This window comes from Lemur catta, chromosome 14 (genome assembly GCF_020740605.2).
Source record: "Lemur catta isolate mLemCat1 chromosome 14, mLemCat1.pri, whole genome shotgun sequence".
NCBI lineage: Eukaryota > Metazoa > Chordata > Mammalia > Primates > Lemuridae > Lemur > Lemur catta.
The window spans coordinates 50756450-50776605 of record NC_059141.1 but is presented as its reverse complement, the minus strand read 5'-3'; the positions used below and the strand labels follow the sequence as shown (position 1 = coordinate 50776605).

Sequence of the window (20156 nt, the reverse complement as noted above, 5' to 3'; positions counted from 1 at the left end):
CTGACCCTCAGAGAATACCCGGCACCTTCTAGATCCAGCGTGCATCACCCGAGAGAGAGCAGACACTAGTCGAGAGAAGAGATGTCTGAAGTGATCTCTTCCTGATTCCTCCACAGGGAGAGGCGCTGGAGTGCATGTGTACACGTGTGGGTTTGTGCACACAGGAGCCTGCCTTCTCCCTGGCAACAGTGGGGCCCCTGAGATATCCATCGAGGCCCAGCGGTCACTTGTCCCTCCTGGTTTTCCCTCTGCATTGTTCCTTGAATCCTGCTCGCAAATGCCTTCTTGCCTATATGAGAAAGAAATAGAGCCCACATCTCCCACGGACCCGTGTCATCTCCTTTACTGCTCCCCCATGAGCTAGAATGCCATGAAACCTCCAAAGCCTCATGTTTGAGAGCGACACCCACCCAAAGCACCCCAGTGGGCCTCCAGGGTCACCAATGCAGCAGTGCCTGTTTTAGCAGCCACAGAAACCAAAAGGCAGATGTTTCCCCTCTGCCCCAGGGGCCCTTGTTCAGAAAGTTCCTCACTTCTGACTTCAATTCTTCTTGTTACAATAGGAGCCTGTTTCCTTATTCTTAGTGATAGTGTGAATTTCCTTCTGAAATTCTTTTTGGGCTAAGGCTCCCCATCAACCCTCTCTTCTCTCAACTAGACAGCCTAAAGTGCTCCTCTTGGGCTGCCACCCCCCTCCACCAGCTCTTCCAGACTGGGCAGTGGATCAATCAGTCCCACCAAGGAGGGGCCTTGAGCTCACTCTCCACCCTCATCTCTGGGCCCCTGTGGTCTGAGGACAGAAAGGTGGAATCCTGATTCCACCACTTCCGAGCTGTGTGACTTTGGACAAGTTGCTTCATCTCTCTGAGCTTCTACTTCCCCGATCTGGGAAAAGGAAGCAATGAGCTAGATGTGTGAAAATCCCAGGCCACAGGCAGAAGATGGCAGGGATTGAGGCTGAATCAGTGGTGACCCCCTCCCGTCCCCACCCACCCCCCAGGCACCCGCAGCCTAGCCTCTGAGCAGCACGGGGGCCTCTGTCCCTAGTCTGACCCACCGAGGCACCTGCACCTTGTCAGAACTCCATCTGTTAGGAATTTATTACTAATGCATTTTATAACAGGCTCTATAATAAGATATTAAACACTGTAGTGGCATCTAGCAAGCATTCCATAAATATTAATAACGCCTTTAGAGATGGCACCTACAGTGGAAACGGTAGGGCTTTCTGCTGAGATTTGGTCAAGGGTACAGAATAAATCTAATTGTGGGGGGTGCGCCGGGAAGACGAGAGGGTGTGGCATCCTTCTTCTTTTCCTCTCTCCTACCTTCCTTTCTCTTGCTCCTTCATTTCTGTACTTTTCCTTTGTTCACAACTTTCCCTCTATAATGTTTCTTTTTCCCCTGTTTCAGTTAGTTCCTTTCTCCTCAACTCTCTTCTCTTGCAAATTCTCTTCCTCTGATTCCCCCTTTCCCTTTGGCCCCAGTTCTGGCCCTCCCCGTCCCAGCCCATTTTCCTCTGTGCCCTGTGCCCTCCCCTCCTCCCTCACCGTCCTCTGCCCTCCTCCTTTCTTTACCCCACCCACCACCGCTGTTTTCTCCTCCCTGCCCCTCTGCTGCTTTCCCCCAGCCCTGCTCTCCCTCGCTGCACACACCCCTGCGCCCCGTTCCAGTGAGCACCCCGAGCCACCTCTGGAGAAGCCTGGAGTGTAATGTAACTCACACTGCATGTGAGACGGGAGCTATTTATCATTATTATTAATGAACAAGATCCCTTGTACGGCAGAACTTTCCCAGAGTCTATTCCCTTGTCACCCCAGGAGTAGCAAAAAGATTTATTTGTCTCTGAATTGCACAGGGTGGCCCATTTATAGCAGGTCCATCAGCAGTGATGTGGAGCTTAAATGGGGACTGGGAGAACAGGGCCTGCCCTGCCCATGACCTCCAGTGGCGTGGGCCACCTGCTGAGAGGGACAACCTGGCAGGTATAAGGGTTTTGAAGGGGACGATGCATAAACACACTCCCCGGTCCCCTGAAGGCACAGGCAGTGCATTTGGGGAGACTTCCTTTGAAATGGCCCAGAGCCATAAGGGAGTAGGTAGGACTGGGCGGGGGTCCCATGGAGAATGGGGTGCTGGAAGCAGAGTAGGGGCAGAGAAGCGGACCCAGAGGCCTGCTCAGGAGCAGAAGTAGTCATGCCCCCTGAGGCCTTTCCTCCAAAGACCAGAGCTGCTCTTCTCCAGCAAGAAGGTGGACCCAGGACCAGCTTCCACAATGAACGTGTAGGGAGAGGTTGCCCGAGAATAGGGCAGGCCCGATGCCCTGCTGCAATGGGCTTTTTGGCACTGTTTGCAGAGCTCTGGCCACGGTTCTATAGAACCCGAACCCCAACCCAGACACCAGAGAAGCACCTTCCCCCCATCTCCTGTTGCGGACGGCAGAGCCTGGCTGTGCCAGGCATCTCTCCTCTAGGCCTGTCCTGCTGATTGTGTCAAGTCCGAGATCAAGCTGTCCCCTGCCCACCCGCCACCTCCCCACATGCATGCTGATAATTGCCAGTGACCTGAGTGGATTTGCATGTTAAAAGGAGTGTCTGGGGACACTTAAAAAGAAGAGGGAGCCTGCATTCATCCAGGAAGCTTTATTCATCTCCCCATTATAACCTCCCACCCTCGTGTCTGCTGGCACTGTGCCCTCATTAGCAGTCCAGGAGTGGTGGCCTGGAGCTTTGCTTTCTGTGGCCCAGCTGTGTGCATTAAAGGGGCAGAATCCCAGCAGGAGAGGGTCGGGGTGAGCCTGGGGTGGAGCTGCAGGAAGGAGGAAGCCCCACCCGTGGCTGGGCATGGCCTGGGGGTCCCAAGTGGGAGCAGGGAGCTGAGACCCATGGAGGCCGATGTGAGCAAGGGGGGTGCCCACAGGAAGGACAGCACAGATAGGGTCACAGCACCACAGCCTAGCGCAGGAAGTGAAGTCAGACGGGGCCTGTGAAGACCAGGACAGGGAGGCTCTCAGGGCCTCGTCTCCATTTTTTTCCTCACTGTACTCTGTTCCCCTCACTGCGGACGGGCTTCCTCTGGCTGCCCGTGGCTTCTCTGCCACCCTGTAATTGTGGCCTCCATGTGGCTTCTGGTCTGTCATGGTGCCCACTCCAGCCCTAACAAGATAGCAAAGATCTTCTTTTCAGATTCCCACAGAAAACTGATTTAATTTCTGAGGCTGCATCTGATTGGCCTGCTTGGGTCAGGTGGTTACCCCTAGACCAATCAGATGCAGCCTGGATCTGAGGTCACATGGACAAACATGGCTGACTAGATCCGTTCCCTTGAGCAGAGGTGTGGCCATGTGGAGCAGCGTGTCCTGGACGAGGGTGGCAGGGAGGCAGCTGGTGGCATCTCTGTAGGGAAGGTGGAAAGAGCGCTATATATGAGTCAGGGCACCCGGTTTCTACTCACAGGCTCTGCCATGAACCACCTGTGGAACCTGGAGCAAGACACGTCTCCTCTCTGGGCTCTCTTTTTGCATCTATAGAATGGGAAGGCCAGACTGAATAATCCGCAAGGTCCATCCAGCTCCTACATTTGAGCTGTCCCATAGTGGTGCGTGGTCAGGACTGGACTTCTCGGTTAGGAGCTTCCCTGGCCTCCAGGTTCCCCTCTCACCCCTGCCTTGGATCCAAGGCCCTCAAACCCATTTGGGAGGGTCTCCTGAGGCTCCCCCATCCTCACCCAGTCTGCAGTAGCCACGATCCAATCCATGAAGATGTCTTCTTTCTGAATTTTAAGGTTCGCATGTGTCCAAGTTCAAAGAGAAGAGATTCATTGGCTGTTTACACTATTTCTAATATTTCTCCCTTTAAGTGGGGCTCATCTCACCCTGCCTGGGATAATACTTTATTACTATAATAACAATTGCAATTACCATTTATTGAATATTGCTCAGTATTGCCATGTGCCTGGCCCAGAGAGAATATTTTTTAATTTTCTTTACACCTTATCTCATACAATTCATTCTCACAACAACCCTAGGAAGCAGGTGCTACAAACAGCTCTATTTTACAGACGAGGAAACTGAGGTTTAACAGCATATGTCTGAGGTCTCCCACTAGAAAGGCCCAGACTCAAAGCTAGGGGGTCTGACTTGCTCTGAGCCACCAGGTTTTACTGCCCACAGTATACTTGGAAACCCAGATGCACCTGGCCCTATGAAGGAAATCTACTTGCGTTGAGGCTACAGACCTATGTGCACATCTGTGCATTTCCTCAGAACAATAGCTGGGTGTTCAGAGAAGCCCCCGTGTATGTGCTGAGTGCCCCCTAAGCCCCATTTTCCTGATAGAGCATGGTGCCGAGGACCTGAAATGCACGAAGTCAGTATTCTTTTCTCTTCAAAAGCCCTGTCCCTTATAAGTATATGAATGGCTCTTTGCCAGGCCCGCTAAAAACTTTTCTAAGTTATGCAGAAATTAAATGGGTTTTCACTGCAGGGCATGAAACATAATCCAAGAAGGTCAGACACAGGGACCATCGCTTCTTTTCCCACTTTTCTACCGTTTCCTGGATTGTGCTCTTAAAGCCTCTGATTAGATGCATAGAAAACCTTTGCCCTGGACCACGTGGTATGGATGCGTAAAATGTCCTCGCCTCCCTGAGGCCAGGAGCTGGAGAGCTGACATCTTGTGGGAGCCTTCCCTCTCTCCTGGGCACTGGCTTCATACGAGGGTGTTGGTTGACAGGCCGAGTGCTCTAACATGCTGTGCAGCTACTGTTTTCCAATACTGAAGTCAGAACACGGCCATCCCTTCTTGTGGCAGGAACTGTGGGCACCCACAGAGAGTGTTGTTCTGGATATGTGGGGCCAGCTCTTGCACTTATGTGTGAGCTAGAGGTGGGGGGAGAGGGAGCAGGAGAGAGAACCGTGGTGAGCCATGGATCTCAGAAAGATCTCCTTAAGGCTGGTGCCACCCTGGTGAGCATGTCAGGACAGGGCTGGTTTTACTGAGCTCAGTGCCCGGGGACTTCGGTCCCCAGGGCTTTGCATGTGGTGAATCAGGGTATGTACTTTAGGATGCCTGTATCCATCAGGGTCCTGGCAGGAAAAAGTTCATCTCAGGTAGTTCCAGTAGAGGCATTTCCATGAGGAGTCTACTCACAGAGGGGTGGGTGGGGCTGGGGAAAATAAGGGAGGTTGAGGCACCCAGGGGTTAGCAACAGTGGGAAGCTCTTATACCCCTAGGGCTAAAGGGAGAAGGGGAGGAAAATAGTGTTACCAGAGCCCACTGACAGCTGGGGCTGGGGAGGAGAAGGTGCTGGGCTGGAGCTGGAAGGAGTGGGGAAGTAAGATCCCAAACCCTTTCTCCTTCTGCCCTCTGAGCTCTTTCCAGAACCTTCCATTGGCAGAACCCAACTGGAAGCCAGACAGCAAGGGAACCTGGAGGTGCTGTGCATTGAGGACCTGGGATTAGGGGGAGGCAGAACAGGGTACCCAGTGGGTCATGGCAGGGGGAGGGGAGCAGGCAGGCAATGCCCAGGACGGTCCTTTTACTGTCAGGGCTTCTTGCTACCTCCTTGCCCTACCCTTGAAGGGGCCCTTGTGGGCACCCTCTAGAAGGCATTCAGACGTTAAAATCACAACTGCCGTCTTCTCAGCACTTACATGCTGAGATGTTTACACCCATGAACTTATGTAGTCTTCACACTACCCGTATGAGATATTATTAACCTCAGTGTACAGAGAGTGGATCAAAGATCGAAGAGATTAAATAATTAACCCAAAAGCACACAGCAAGGCTAGGATTCTAACAAGTGGTTGGTCCATCCCTGAAACCCTAGCCCTTGTCTGCCCCAACCCCTTGCAGACCTGATTCTCTTTTGGAGGGAATGAGTGCCTTCCAAGCAGCCGCGTCCAGGAGGGCAGACCTAGCAGAGAAGAAGCATGTGCAGAGGCCCAGAGGCCTGAGGGAGCCTGCTGGGGTTGAGAAGTACAAATAGCTCTACTTTTATCTACAGCAGGAGATAGAATGTGAAGGGGAGGCAGGGCCAGACCACAAGGGCCTGTGTTCTGTGCAGAGAGCACTGGGGAGTCACGGCTGGTGAGGAGGAGGGGACCTCTCACTGCCAGCCTCCTGTCCCTAGGGGACAGAGTGGTTGGAATGGGCAGTTATGAGCCGGTCCATTCAGCCCCACATGTGCCTGCTGACGGGGGCTAGTTAGGAAGAAGTCATGGCAACTCTGTGGCATTGTTCTCTGGAGGCCCCTTCCAGCCTAGTGGGGCCCTACAAAGAACACCCCTGCCTCAAGCGCATGGTCTGTCATCCCCCCGCACGAAGGACTGCCAGGAGGTCCCTGAAAAAGAAGCCTGTGGCTTGGACAGCCAAGGGGCATTGGACAGCGGAAATGAAACCACCAAGAAATGTGTTTGGGGACCAAAAGGCCCCTCATCCAGAACTCCAGGATGAGCAGATCATCTTTGGAGCTGGTGCTGTTACAGCCACCAGGAGGCCATAAAAAAAAAATAGATACTGCATTTTGAATTCCTCTAAACCCTCCTAGAATGAAAATGACAAAGCCCCAGGTCTGGTTGGCTGGAGGGCTGTGGTTCATGGGCTCTGGGGGACTAGTCCCTGATGAAGGCAGCTGCTCCACGCCGTGGCTCATCCTTGCATTTGCTTTGCTGTCACCCCCAGAACACTCCGGTGGGGACGCCCATCTTCATCGTGAATGCCACAGACCCCGACCTGGGTGCAGGTGGCAGCGTCCTCTACTCCTTCCAGCCCCCGTCCCAGTTCTTCACCATCGACAGTGCCCGCGGCATCGTCACAGTGATCCGGGAGCTGGACTACGAGACCACACAGGCCTACCAGCTCACGGTCAACGCCACGGTGAGTCGCCACACTGGGGCCCCGGCAACCAGGCATCTGCCTCTTCCCACCCTCGGAGAGAGCAATGGGGCATCCCAACGGGACATGACTCAGTTCCATGCTGCTCAAGGATCTATAATAATGATACTGGCCATAGAAATAATAAAAATGATGGCTGATGTGACTGAAGGCTCGTGCTACGTCCCTGGCACTGTGCTGAGCACTTAAATGGACTGTCTCTAGTAAACCTTAAGCATCCCTGTGTCATAAGTGTTATTAAGATGCCCATTTTACAGATGAGAAAACTGAGGCACAAGAGAAATTCACTGACTTGCCCATAGTCACCCAGGAGCCCAACTTCAGAGCCTGTTCTGGTAACCTCCTTGGGACATTCATAGTGCAGGGCTCTTGCTCTCTGGGACACAGGATGGAGGTGTCCACCCAGTTGTGTCCTGACACCACCCAACATGCAGGAGCCAAGGGCCTCTTCTCCCCAGAGTGGGGACACTCACACAGTAGGGAGCATCCATCTGTGCCAGGCACCCTACTGGCCCCTGGGAATTCCAAGCTGCGTCAAAGACAGGAGGTAGGAGAGAAGTGATTATGCCATGTTATGGCTGACTCTGTTGAGACTCACACAGCTGATGAACAGTGGTGAGGCAAGAACCCAAACCCAGGTTTTCTAACTCCTAGTGCAGTGCTCTAACCACCATGCCCCGTGGCCAGGAGTCTCTGAATCTGTAGGACATCAAAGCTTGGCCTTTGTTGCCAGCTGTTTGTGGGGCCTGGGGGACAGGCCAGCCACACCCTAAATAAGATCCTGACCTGCAGTCCCCTCTTCCCTGCTCCTGGATGCTGACTCAGGGCACAGCTGGGGCCATCAGCTGGCAGCAGGGCCAGAAGTTGACCTGTTGTCCCTTGGATTTTTGTTTCCAAAGCTTAGTCCTGGAAGCCAACCTGGACATAATAGTAAGACCCCATCTCTACAAAAATTTTTTTTAAAAATTAGCCAGCCAGCCGGGTGTGGTGGCTCACGCTTGTAAGCCTAGAATTCTGGGAGGCCGAGGCGGGTGGATCGTTTGAGCTCAGGAGTTCGAGACCAGCCTGAGCAAGAGTGAGACCCTGTCTCTACTAAAAAAATAGAAAGAAATTATATGGACAACTATAAATAAATATATATAGAAAAAATTAGCCAGGCATGGTGGCACATGCCTGTAGTCCCAGCTGCTCGAGAGGCTGAGGCAGGAGGATTGCTTGAGCTCAGGAGTTTGAGACTGCAGTGAGCTAGGCTGATGCCACAGCACTCTAGCTCGGGCAACAGAGTGAGACTCTGTCTCAAAAAAAAAAGAAAGAAAAAAAAAATTAGCCAGCCATAGTGGTGTGTGCCTGTAGTACCACCTACCCAGGAGGCTAAGGCAGGAGGATCACTTGAGCCCAGGAGTTTGAGGCTGCAGTGAACTATGATCAAGCCATTGCACTCCAGCCTGGGCAACAGAGCAAGACGTTGTTTCAGAAAACAAACAAACAAACAAAAAAGCTTAGGCCAAGAGCAAAACAAACTACAGGAGTCTCTCTTGACCCTCCAGAATCCATTTACCTGACACACAGCACCCACCCCTGGCCCCATGTAGCTGCAGGGGGGCTCCCAGCAGCACTGGCAGGTCACAGAGCCCAGACCCGGGTTGAGGATCCAGTTTTGAAAGATGGGGCTCCCCCAGGCTTGGCTGAGATGCAGAGGGGCTTCAAGAGCCAGGAAATCCAAACTTCTTGTTTGACCCTGACCCAGTGGCCTGTGGGGAGATCACTGCAGATGACACTCACATTCTTTCCTTCTCCCCTAGTTAAGTATTGGTCACCTGGGAGGAGGTGTGTGTGTTTATAAAACTGCTGTTTATAAAACTGACTTCTGGGGTCAAGGGGACTTGCAAGCCCAGAATTTGCTTTTTGCACACACTCGCCTGCACCTTCCGCACGCCCTTGCACTCACACGCTGCTCTCTGCCTCCCTTCATTTGCGCACACCCGGGCCCGGAAACAAGCAGATGCTCGTCCTCTTTCTCTACCAACCTTTCACTGTGGGATAATTTTCTTCTACCATAAACATGGCTTTGGGCCCTGGGGACTAGACCAGAGCTGGGCACAGGTAAGAATCCAGGTGGCTGGGCCTGCCAAGAGGCCTGGGCTCAAGCTGGGATGATGAATACAGTTAAATTGCTGTTAATCTCCCAGCAGTCAGGAGCAGAGGACAGGAGAGGTACTAGAAGTCCCTCAGCGGACGGCTTCCCACTCACTCCTGGATGAGCTGACACCACAAGTCCCTCTTGGGGCTGGCACTCTGCCTTGGCCACTAGGCATTTCTACAAGGAGATTCTTCTGCACGGCGTCCAGGGAGCAGTGTGGGTTCCTAGCCACCAATGTGTGGGCACCAGGGTGAGAACAAGCTGCTGAGAGTCGCAGGCCCCAGAGTCACAGCTGGAGCCTGGCAGAATGCCTGCTCCCCCAGATGTGCCCGCTGCTGTCCCCTTTCCCAGGGTCCCACCATAGAGTCCAGGGTGGGCTAGACAAGGGATGTCTGTGGCACAAACAGGATCCAGCCGCAGGTGTGGGATGGGGAGGGCATGTGCCAGGATGGACAAGAGCCAGCTGCTCACAAAAGCCTGGTAATGGCCAATCAGAACCACTGGCATCCCCTGCCCAAGAGGTTGGGAGACTTGTTCTGAGCCTCCCCACTCTGGCTCCGTGTGCCTGGTGGCCGTCCAGGTCCCTGGCTGAGAGCTCTCCTGGTGGGCAGTGCCCAAGCCCGGGCTGTGGGCCCCTGGCCTTGAGCCTAGTGGGCTGTCTCCCCACAGCCCTCTGCTCAGCTCCTGTTTCCAGACTCTCCTTTTCCTGCTGTACCCACTGCCCACCCCTGCAGCCCTTCCCACCATCTCCTGGCCTGCCCCCAGGACTCCTAAGGACAGCCAGCTCTCCCACCTCCTGGGCGCTGCAGCTCTATCTCTCGTGGGCAGGAGCAGGTGCCAGGCTTGTAACATCAGTGCCTTGCATCGTTTAGGACAAACCAAGGGAGAGAATCTTCGAAAATTTACAAGCCCAAGGTCATTCAGCTGAGTCCTCCATCTCACAGAGAAAGATACTGAGATTCCAGGAGGGAAAAGAACTCATTTGAGGTTACCCAGCAGGTTAGAGACTGAGCTGATGTTAGAGCTCAAGTCCAGACTGTTAAGGGCAAATTTTTATGTAAAACGACCTGAGTTTGAGTCCTGGCTACACACTTACCAGTTGTGTGTCTCTGGACAAGTTACTTAACTTCTCTGAGTCTCTGTTAACTCATTTGAACAATGGGGCCCATAACAATTACAAATGTAAACTAAGTGCCCAGCACAGGGCCTGGTCTGTGATCCGTGTTCAGCACTGTGGCTGCCATTATTGCTGGCGGTCGTCCTTCCATAGCAGCCGGCTACTTAAACAGAAGATAAGAAGATGGGTTTCGGATGTCCCTTCTTGGCAAGCCTTTTTTAAATTTCCTTTTTTTTAAGAGACGAGTCTCACTGTATTGTCCAGGTTGGAGTCAGTCGCTGCTCACAGGTACAGTCGCAGTTCACTGCAGCCTTGAACTCCTGGGCTCAAGCGATCCTCTCGCCTCAGCCTCCCGAGTAGCTGAGACTACAGCCTCATTGATGAACTTTTATAGGATGAAATTCCCAACTAACTTGGCCTGCCTGGCCTCAGGGGTATGGGCTGCAGGACCTCTAGGGATGCCTTCCTGGAGCCCCCCAGATGTCACAGGCCCTGGAGCGCCCCCTGCTGGTATGACTCGGAAAATCACCTGACCGGTAAATTCACAGCCCAGAGCAGGGACGCAGGTCCCAGAGCAACCCCCTCTGTGGCCAGACGGCCTTTCTTCTGAGGAGTCTCCATCCTACTCAGTCCCCTGCTGCCCTGGGATGGGGAGGGGCAGGAGGTGGGCACAGAGAGGGGCAGTGCCCCCCAGTGGAACACAGCAAAGAGGCTGAGGACGGCACCATCGCTTTAGCCGAAGCCAGTCACCCCAACAGACGTCGGGTGGTCAGGCTGGCCCAGTGGCGCAGATCTGGCTCTCACCCAGCCCTGCTCTGTGACACTGGGCAGGCCACCTTCCTCTGGGCCTCAGCTCAGGAATCCTGATAGGTTCTTAGAGTTCTTGAGCTTCCTCTTACTAAGTCCTTCCCTGTGGAAGTGCAAGAGCACGTGTGTGTGTGTGTGTGTGTGTGTGTGTGTGTGTGTGTGTACATGTTGTATCACACGTTACAGGTCTCTGTGTGTGCGTGTCTACATCACTCAACCTAAGGCTGTACACTCTATTTGTTCCCGAAGGATCAAGACAAGACCAGGCCTCTGTCCACCCTGGCCAACTTGGCCATCATCATCACAGACGTCCAGGACATGGACCCCATCTTCATCAACCTGCCTTACAGCACCAACATCTACGAGCATTCTCCTCCGGTAAGACCCCCCCCCAGCCCTGGTTGGGGGACGGGCTCCCCCTTGGCTTGCCTCCCCACAGTCCCCAGGCATGGTGGTGATGGGTACCCTAGCACAGTGAAACTCCAACCCCTCCTCACCCCACACCCCACCTCACCTTCTTGTCACCCCAGAGGGCTCCCAGGGGTAAAGAACAAGGTTTGCTAGGGAAGCAAGGGGAGCTGCTCAGGAAGGTGTGTGTGGACAGGTAGAGATGGCTATGGAAAATCCAGCTGGGGCTGGAGGGTGGATTTGGATCAGGCTCCACAGAACATCAGTGTGGCTCAGCCATGTCTCCCACGGGCCAATCTGCGTCTTTTGGCCCATCAGCACCGCCCAGGGTGGCAACAGCTTGCCCTCCCCTAGGGCCCTGGCTCTAGCTGCTATCCCCAGCTGCTCAGTCCTAGGGTTTCTCAAGTCCGGCTTACCAAGAGAGGCTCCTGATTTTGTGCAGTGTCACAAGGTCAGAGGTCACCAGGCAGCCTGTAGACTGGCTGCCATTGGGCCACGTGTCCACCCTGGCCCAGTCAGCTGGAACTGGGCATCTTAGAGAACAAACCATGCAGCTGCCCACTCCCAGGGGTGTGGGTGGGGCAGCTTTTCTCAGCTGTGGGACAGCCAGGCAATGACAGGCATCCCTAGTCCGGTCGCCGTCCGTGCTTCTGTGCAAACTAGAACGAAACACCCACCTGGGCTGATAATTTAGAAAAGGGCACCTCCTCTTGGCAGACACAACTCCTGATATCAGGTTGGGGAACAGAATTTGTGGGAAGAAAAATGTGCCCCTTCTTTTGAGGGAACTTCAGGGAAGCTTGCGCATGCTCAGGGCCCACCTACACACCTGCACAGCTCAGAGAAGTGAGGTTAAGTGACAGGCAGGCTTCCCTTTTTTTTTTTTTTTTTTTTTTTTTTTTTTCTGAAAAACTTAGAGGATGCAAGTGTTGTTTGTTAAATGGAAGTCAGAGTTTTCAGTGTGCCTGTCACCAGAAGAGTGTACATGGAACTTGACAGGCAGATTTTCATCCCTCACCCCCTCCCACCCTCTCCCCTTGTCAGTTCCCAGTGTCTCTTGCAGCTCTTTATGACCACATATATCCTTCATTTAGCTCCCACTTGTAAGTGAGAGCATGTGGTATCTGTTTTTCCATTCCTGAGATGCTTCGCTTAGGATAATGGTCTCCAGTTCCATCCAAGTTGCTGCAAAGGACGTTATTTCATTCCCTTTTGTGGCTGAGTAGCACTCCATGGTGTGTGTGGTGTGTATATGCGTCACCAGCAGGCTTCCTGTCCCCTGGTGCACACTGTGCCCCTGGGCCTGACCCCAGCTTGGAGATCATGGCCATCCCGACCACTGGCATCCTTGATTTGGCTGCTTCCAAGTACTGGGCCCAGTCTCCTGGTGTGTGGGACTAGCATTTGGCCACTCCCTTCTTGGAGCCAGCTGTGGAGGGAGGATCTAACAAGCAAATTTGCTACTGCAGATGTTTGAAGCTGCTTTGAGAGCAGAGGGGGATATCTCCCACCCCCAGCCTTCTGTTTCTTTGCATCCTACGGACAAGGAAAGCCCCAGCTTTTGAGACTGAAGACTGTCCCTGCTCAGCCCGGCCCAGCTCGTCTCCCATGACTTCCCCAGACCCCTTCTCTCTGCCCCCACCCCACCTTTCCCAGGCCGACATCTCAGTGTCGGGTTAGATCTGACATGCTGTTTGCAGATGAAAACGATCTGCCCCTGTCTCATGAATGTCCCCAGGGTACTTAGGGCCCTTGAACAGCTTGCCTGCTGCACTGAAGTCTGCTGGGGTAGCACACGGTGGGTGCTCAGGAAGTGTTTATGGGATGGGTGAATGAGGAAGTGAGCCACTGCCCTGGTGGACCAGTGCTCCCCGCATCCTGCACCCTCTCCACCCTTCACACCTGCTGTCATTGCCAATGCAAAGTCCACCCACCCAGTTCACTCTCCCCCTTTCTGAGAATTTTTTCTTGACTTCTTCCCTGCCAGTCCCAGAGGTGGCGATCCCGCTCCCTCAACTCTGGTAGAATTGACTGTCTCCATGCCGCATAATTTTCCACGTTAATTATAGTCACACCTGTAATGTTCTCCCGTGTACGTGGGTTTCCTGACTCTCTGGGACTCACAGGATGCCCTGGGAGCTCAAAAGTAACCCGTGTTCTTTGGGTCTCCCAGGGCATCATGCCCAGGGCCGAGTGCAGAGAAGGTGCCCAAAGCCAACTGGATTGAAGTGGGTGGCTGGGCAGCCCGAGGAGTGCAGAAAAGTCCCCTCACTGCCGTCACTCACCTTGGCCAACTCTCACGGCCTCCTGAGCACTTTCTCGCTGGGAAACTAGGGCTGATAGTGTCTGCAGTCATGCCTCCCTCACCTCGGGGCTTTAACGATAAGATGTGCGTGCTGGCAATTATAGGACATTCTACCATGGTGGGTGGTGACCTGGTCAGTCGGTAGTTATCGTGGTCAGATTGGGCTGGGGCTCCCAGCCTCAGCTTCCTTTCCGAGGCGCAATAGTCGGCAAGAAGGGTGTTCTCGGTTTGTGTTTTTCCAGCATCCCTGTATCTTAGCAGAGCAATCCTACATTAAACTAGTACATGTTTTTGTTTCAGGTCTGCAGATTTGAGTGTGTCCATCCATTCATTCTGGGCTTCATTCCTTTATTCATCCATCAGCATTTATTAGACCCCGCCTGTGTGCAGGCCCTGTGCTAAACCATACCCTCTGTTCTCCAGATGAGTCCACGGGCTACTGCTAGCTGCCCTCAGTCTGGGCAGACCAGACGCTTGCCCACCTTAGCGCCTAGTCTCCTCACGCTTGTCCTTAGCACCTCATAAGATTCTCCTCTCTCGGGCTCAGGGATCTTGATGTCTCTTTGCCTTGCCAGAGTTGTCCCTTTGTCCCCCTCAAGAACACTAAGGCCAGTGCCTGGGCAGCTGCTGGATGCCCAGTCTGGGAGGGCAGGTCGGAGCCCCACTGGGTGGCTCGTGACTGGGCTAGGGAAGCCAGAGAGGAAGTGAGTCTGGGCTTTCAGACTGCCCCAGGCCTGGCCTGGCCCTCCCGGCACCCACAGAAGCATCCTCCGTGTCCACGCCCCTGCATTCCCTCCCTTCTCCACGCTGGGGGGAGTTCTTAAGTCCCCTCATCTCCTGCAAAGCTTTACTCCTTCGGCTGATCTCCCTGCACTCCTAGGCTGGTTTTTCCAGGCTTCTAATTGGTTTCTCTGCCTTGATCTGGGCCCTCCCTGTCCCTTTACGGTGTGGAGCCCTGATTTAACGCAGCAATTCCCAGGCCAGCCAGGGCTGTGGCGCACCGTGGCCTGTCAGCCTCCCGCCCGGGGGACCCCAGCACCCACACGCCCAGCCTCTGCTGCCCGGGGCCCCCGTTCGGACCTTCCCCACGCTCCCCACCCCCGTCTTTATCTGCGGCTCCCAGCATGTGCCTCCCTGTATCAGTGCATCGGGCAAGCGTGCCTCATCTAAAGTGTATATATTACCTAATAAAATCCTTCTTATTTGGGATTATTGCATCAGATTTTAATTTCCTCACTCGAGCAGCAGCATGTCGGCCTGCCCGTCAGTGAAGGACCGATAGAAGGTGAAAAGAGCGGATAAACTGCACAAATTACTGCCAGCCGATGCCTATCAGCCCTTTGACTGGAATTGACTGGAATTAAGGACTGAGAAATAGGATTTTCTACCTCAGGATGTGCTGTGGCAGCTCTGGTCGGAAGTCCCCTTCAGCCCCCGCGGCCTCCTCCCCACCGAGGGCGCCTCCCACTCCCGAAGCAAACCGCACGTCCACCTTTCAAGTCCCTAATCCTGTCATGGAAGTGGGGACGGGGGCGTCTCAGCCGAGCTGGCAGGGAAGGAGGGGGACGTGGATTCCTGAGGCCAGGCGCAGCCCAGGCGGGCTCCTGTGTCACAGCTTCTTGGAAGGGGACAAGCCAAAAAAGGGAGAGACATGGTCCCTTCTAGAGAATCCAGCTTCTCTTGACAGTGGCCCCCTTCCCTGCCGGTACCCAGGCCTCACAGGCTGGGGCTGTATCCACCCCTGTTGGCACACCCGCGGGGTGCAGAACCCTGGGCCTCTCACTTCCGCCAGGGAGCGATGGCCCCCCATGTGGTGGGGCCTCCCATTCCCCAGTCACCCTCACCCCACCCACTCCCCATACCTGTGGCCTTCAGCAAGCCCCTGAGCCCTCTGGGCCTCCGTTTCCTCGCATGTACCTCTACTGTGAGGGCTGTGAGAGAACCTACACACACCCCCACAGTGAGGAAAGAGAGAGAGGGGGAATGGCACATAGCCGGTGCCCAGCCAGTGCTAGTTCTCCTTGAAGGCTGTTAGCTGTTCTTTTTTTTGTTTTTCTTTTTGAGATACAATCCCACTCTGTCACCCTGCGGCTGTGTCAGCCTAGCTCACTGCAGCCTCAAACTCCTGGGCTCAAGTGATGCTCCCCCCTCAGCCTCCCGAGTAGCTGGGACTACAGGTGCATGCCACCATGCCCGGCTAATTATTAATATCTTATTTTTTATAGAGATGGGGTCTCCCTATGTTGCTCAGGCTGGTCTTGAACTTCTGGGATCAAGTGATCCTCCTGCCTCAACCTCCCAAAGTGCTAGGATTACAGGTGTGAGCCACCACACCCAGACGAGATGTTCTTATAATGCACAGAAAACTCCTTATCTCTAGGGTGAAGAGGATTAATCTGGGGTGTTAGGGAGTTTGAATTTGCTGAAATTGTTTAGAAATGTCACATGTATGTGCATTATCTGGGAAGAGGCACCTGAGTTTTCATCATATGCACCCAGCACTTCCAGGCCCCAATTAATAGTAGCAGTCGCATTTATAGCATTTGCTATGCGTCAGGTGCTGTTCTGGGTGCTTTACATATATCGGCTGCTGCGGAGTAGGGATTGTGATTATACCCATTTTATAGATGGGGAAAACAAGGCAGTGAGAGGTTAAAAGTGACTTACTCAAAGGATTCACATACAGGCAGTCTCACAGCAGAGCCAGACCCTTAACCATCTTGCTGTACTCCTTCGCTCCCATCACAGGAGGCATGACCCCACAGGCCTGCAAATCGTTAGCCTCTCTAGGGAGAGCCTCATTTCCCAGGAGGCCCCTTACTCCCTGAAACATGGGTTCTTGTGGAGGGAAGGAGCCCCATGGCTTCTTGAGCCCTCCAGCTGGCCCTGGGCCTGCCCATCTGCCTTCCTGGCCATGCCCTGGCGCGCTCCCCCGCCGGGGAGGATCCCTGGAGGACCACTGCGGGCAGAGTGCCCTCGGGAGCGGGGCCGGCTCTGGGCTGGGCAAGGCCGCACTTCTCTATCCCCTCGTCTTTAGAAATAAGTTTCAGTATATTGAAAATATAATCACTGAGACTCTGGAACAAGAGCCGTGGGTTCCCAGGAGCCCCCGTTCCTCCCTGTTAATTCCTTCTCATAACATTTCCAGTCTTTCTGGCTGCACTTGTATTAAAAGCTCAGGGTTTTATTAAAAGTGGATTTATTTACCCAAAAAGAGATGAAACCCCAAAGTTTTCCAGGAGCCTGTCAGAGCTTGCCTCATGGAAGCTCGGATGTGTCCCTTCTGGGCAGAGTCCTCCTTGTCCTCCTGTCCTGGAGAGCCAGCTGGCCCCCTTGAGCCCACCCACCAACAGGGCTCTGGGCAGCCCAGCACTGGAATGCCCAGGGGGAGGTGCTCACAGGGCTCTGAGGACTGAGGGTTCTTTGGCCACCAGGTCCCATCTTTGCACAGGCCCACACTGGCCACCTTGTCCTGTCCCCCTAAGGCTCCCTGTCTCAGGCACTGGGCCTAGTTGCCCCGCTGGGAAGGGCAGCAGTGCCTGGGGAGGGAGAGGTGGTGCATTCCCCTGCTGTGTCCTGGCAGTGAGACTGGGAGGAGGTGGGGACGGGCAGCTCCCCCAGGGTAGAGAGCCCGTGGTCAGGGAACAAGCCTCTCAGCACAGGAGATGGGGTCGGGGGTGCAGTGCAGGCTTCAGCCTCCTGCTGATAAATGGTGAGTGGACCAGAGGCAGCCAAGACCATAAGAGCCCTTCATTAGACAAGCAGATGCCAGCGTTGATATTTCCTCAGAGGCTGGGGACAGGGCCTGTTTTCTGTCCATCACTAGGGAAAGCTGCAAGCGAGGGACAAAACCTCAGGCCAGCAGGGTGGGCAGGCACACGGGTACAGGCAATGGTATGGTAGGCCCCAGGGAGCAAGGTTAGGGCTTCCCTGGCCAAGGGGCGACTCAGCAAGTAGTGGCAGTGACCTTAGGGTCCTCTCATTTGTCTGTTTATTCAATCAGTCAACCAGCCGGTCAGCTGATGTTTGAATATGCCCATTATATGCGAGGATCTCTTCCTAAAATAGTCCCATGCCTCCACACCCTTGCCTGTACTGTATCTCCTACCTAGAACACCTTCTTTCTCATTTTCTTTCCCTGGAAAATTCCTATTCATTCTTCACGACCCATCCTAACTGTCGCCATCTGTGCAACCCTTTGCCAATTCCTCCAGGTAGACTTCTCCCCTGTTCCGTACATTTGTCCATCAGAGCCATATGTGTCTGCATGCTCTCCGTATGTGTGCACATGTCCTTGACTCCTCACCAGACTGTGCCCCCATCCTGGTAGTCCCAGCTCCTGGTCCTGCCCCACCAGTGCTGCAGGGAGAATGAGTGGGGGGTGGGGCAGAGCCACTGAGGCAGGAGCTACCAGGAGCAGTGCTGATGGGGCATGGTTCCCAGGGCCATGGTGGCTCCCAGGGCTGCTGCGGTCATCCCTGAAGATACTTGCTTTCAGGACTTACGATGCTTTCATCCACAGAGTAATTGATCCATGATGTTCTCCTTTATTCAGACCCCGGTGAAAACAAGGTCCCGGAGTGTGTGTTGTCAATCATACTAAGGTGGGGCAGACTGAGGCCGGAGGTCACACAGCAGTGTGATGGGTGGTTGAGGTAGACACCAGATCTCTTGTCTCTTTGCCAGATTCCCCTTCTCTGTTCTTCTCCCATAGGTGGTTCATCCAGCATGACGAGGGACATGGGGAGGCGAAGGGGGAGTGAGAGCATCAGTGAGGCTGGGCCTCCCCACAGGATTGGGGGTGGGGGCTTCAGTGTGTGTCCCAGGGACAGCAGGGGCAGCTGAGGCCTGAGCACCTGGCACCTCCTTCCTGGGCTGGCCTTGCTGCGGGGAGTCGGCCTGGGGAGGGAAGCTGCAGTGCCACCGTGGCTACAGAGAAAGCAGCCTAGGGGACCAAACTCAAGTCCCTCCTCTCTCCTACCCAGGGCACAACGGTGCGCATTATCACTGCCATCGACCAGGATAAAGGACGTCCCCGGGGGATTGGCTACACCATCGTTTCAGGTAAGGCAAAGACTGCCCCTGTGTCCTCCACCCAAGGAGCACCTCTGTAGGGGTCTCAGGCTCTGAGGGTCTAGGGAGAAGTCTGTGGGCATGTAGGATAGTGTATGAGACTCTCTCTAGGGACAGTCCTCACCAAAGGACCCAAGAAGGGGACCAACGGGATGAAGAAAGGAGACCACAGTGTCTGGGGGCTGCTTGCGTGGCACTGGGGGTGCGAGTGTGCTGCGGTCCAAGATCTGAGGCCTGGGGGCACTTTGGGGCTCTAAGCCTGGGGCATTGGTGACTCCCATCTAACCTGCTGCACTCTGGGTTTTTCTTTTTCTTTTCCTATTTGATGAAAAGGTAGCAGTTTTGACATCATTTTAGAACAAATGGAGCAGGAACTTCAGGTGATTTCATACTCTTTTCACATTTCCAACCATTGGGAATTCATGTCTCATCTGGAAAGTTGCAGGGGGAGACACATTAGCCTTCTCCTTCCCTACCCAGATCCTGTGGTTGAGCAGACAAGCGGCTGACTGCAGGGTTCCCTGACCCACGGTCCCACCAAAGACTGACAAGACGGCAGCTCTGTTTGGCTGTCCAAGCTGGGTGGTCGTGGGCAAGGTTGCTAGTGACAGGTCCAGTAAGAGGCTGCTCCTCACCCGCACAGGCTCTGCTCTGCCCCCTGCTCAGCCCACGAGCTGGTGAAGGGTCAGCCTGGCGCATCTGGGCAGTCCAGACCAATGGCCAAGAGGATGTCAGGCCACCAGACCAGTTTCCACTCATTGTCCCTGCCTACCACACCCCCACACCCGCAAGAACAGGGAGTGACATTGTTGCAGCATGTTCTCCCTAATGCTCAAAAGACAGCAAGCCATAGTGATCAGGAATGTAGAGGATGGAGTCTCTTGAGCCAGACTGCTTTGGCTGGGTCCCTGTATCTCAGTTTATCATCCATAAAATGGGTACAATAAGAGTACCTACCTCAAGGTGGTTTAAGGGTCAGGTGAGACTGGATGAGGTTGCTCACACCTATAATCCCAGCCCTTCGGGAGGCTGAGGTAGGAGGATCACTTGAGGCTAGGAGTTCAAGACCACCCTGGGCAATACAGCAAGACCCCACCTCTACAAAAAAATAAACCAATTAGCTGGGCACAGTTGTGCACCTGTAGTCCCAGCTACTCGGGAGGCTGAGGCAGGAGGATCACTTGAGCCCAGGAGTTTGAAGTTGCAGTGAGCTATGATCACACCACTGCACTTTAGCCTGAGTGACAGAGTAAGACCCTGTCTCAAAAAAAAGGGAGGGGGGTATCAGATTATTAAATATATGTAAAGATCTTAATTAATGTATGTAAAGTACTTCATAAGTATTAGCTAATATTATTATTACAGCTAGCAGCTAATACTACCTTGGGAAGCTGGGGATTAGCTGGTAGG

At 54.0% G+C, this 20156-nt stretch overlaps 1 protein-coding gene across 1 annotated transcript in view; it reads left to right on the top strand.

Moving 5' to 3' along the window:
* The window catches only part of LOC123650386 (cadherin-23-like), a 294848-nt gene that overhangs the window by 156849 nt on the left and 117843 nt on the right, over positions 1–20156 (top strand). Inside the window, exons 7-9 of the mRNA XM_045569214.1 lie at positions 6684–6878; positions 11210–11338; positions 18659–18737. Coding sequence (XP_045425170.1) covers positions 6684–6878; positions 11210–11338; positions 18659–18737 — 403 coding nt within the window. The remainder of the gene's footprint in view (positions 1–6683; positions 6879–11209; positions 11339–18658; positions 18738–20156) is intronic.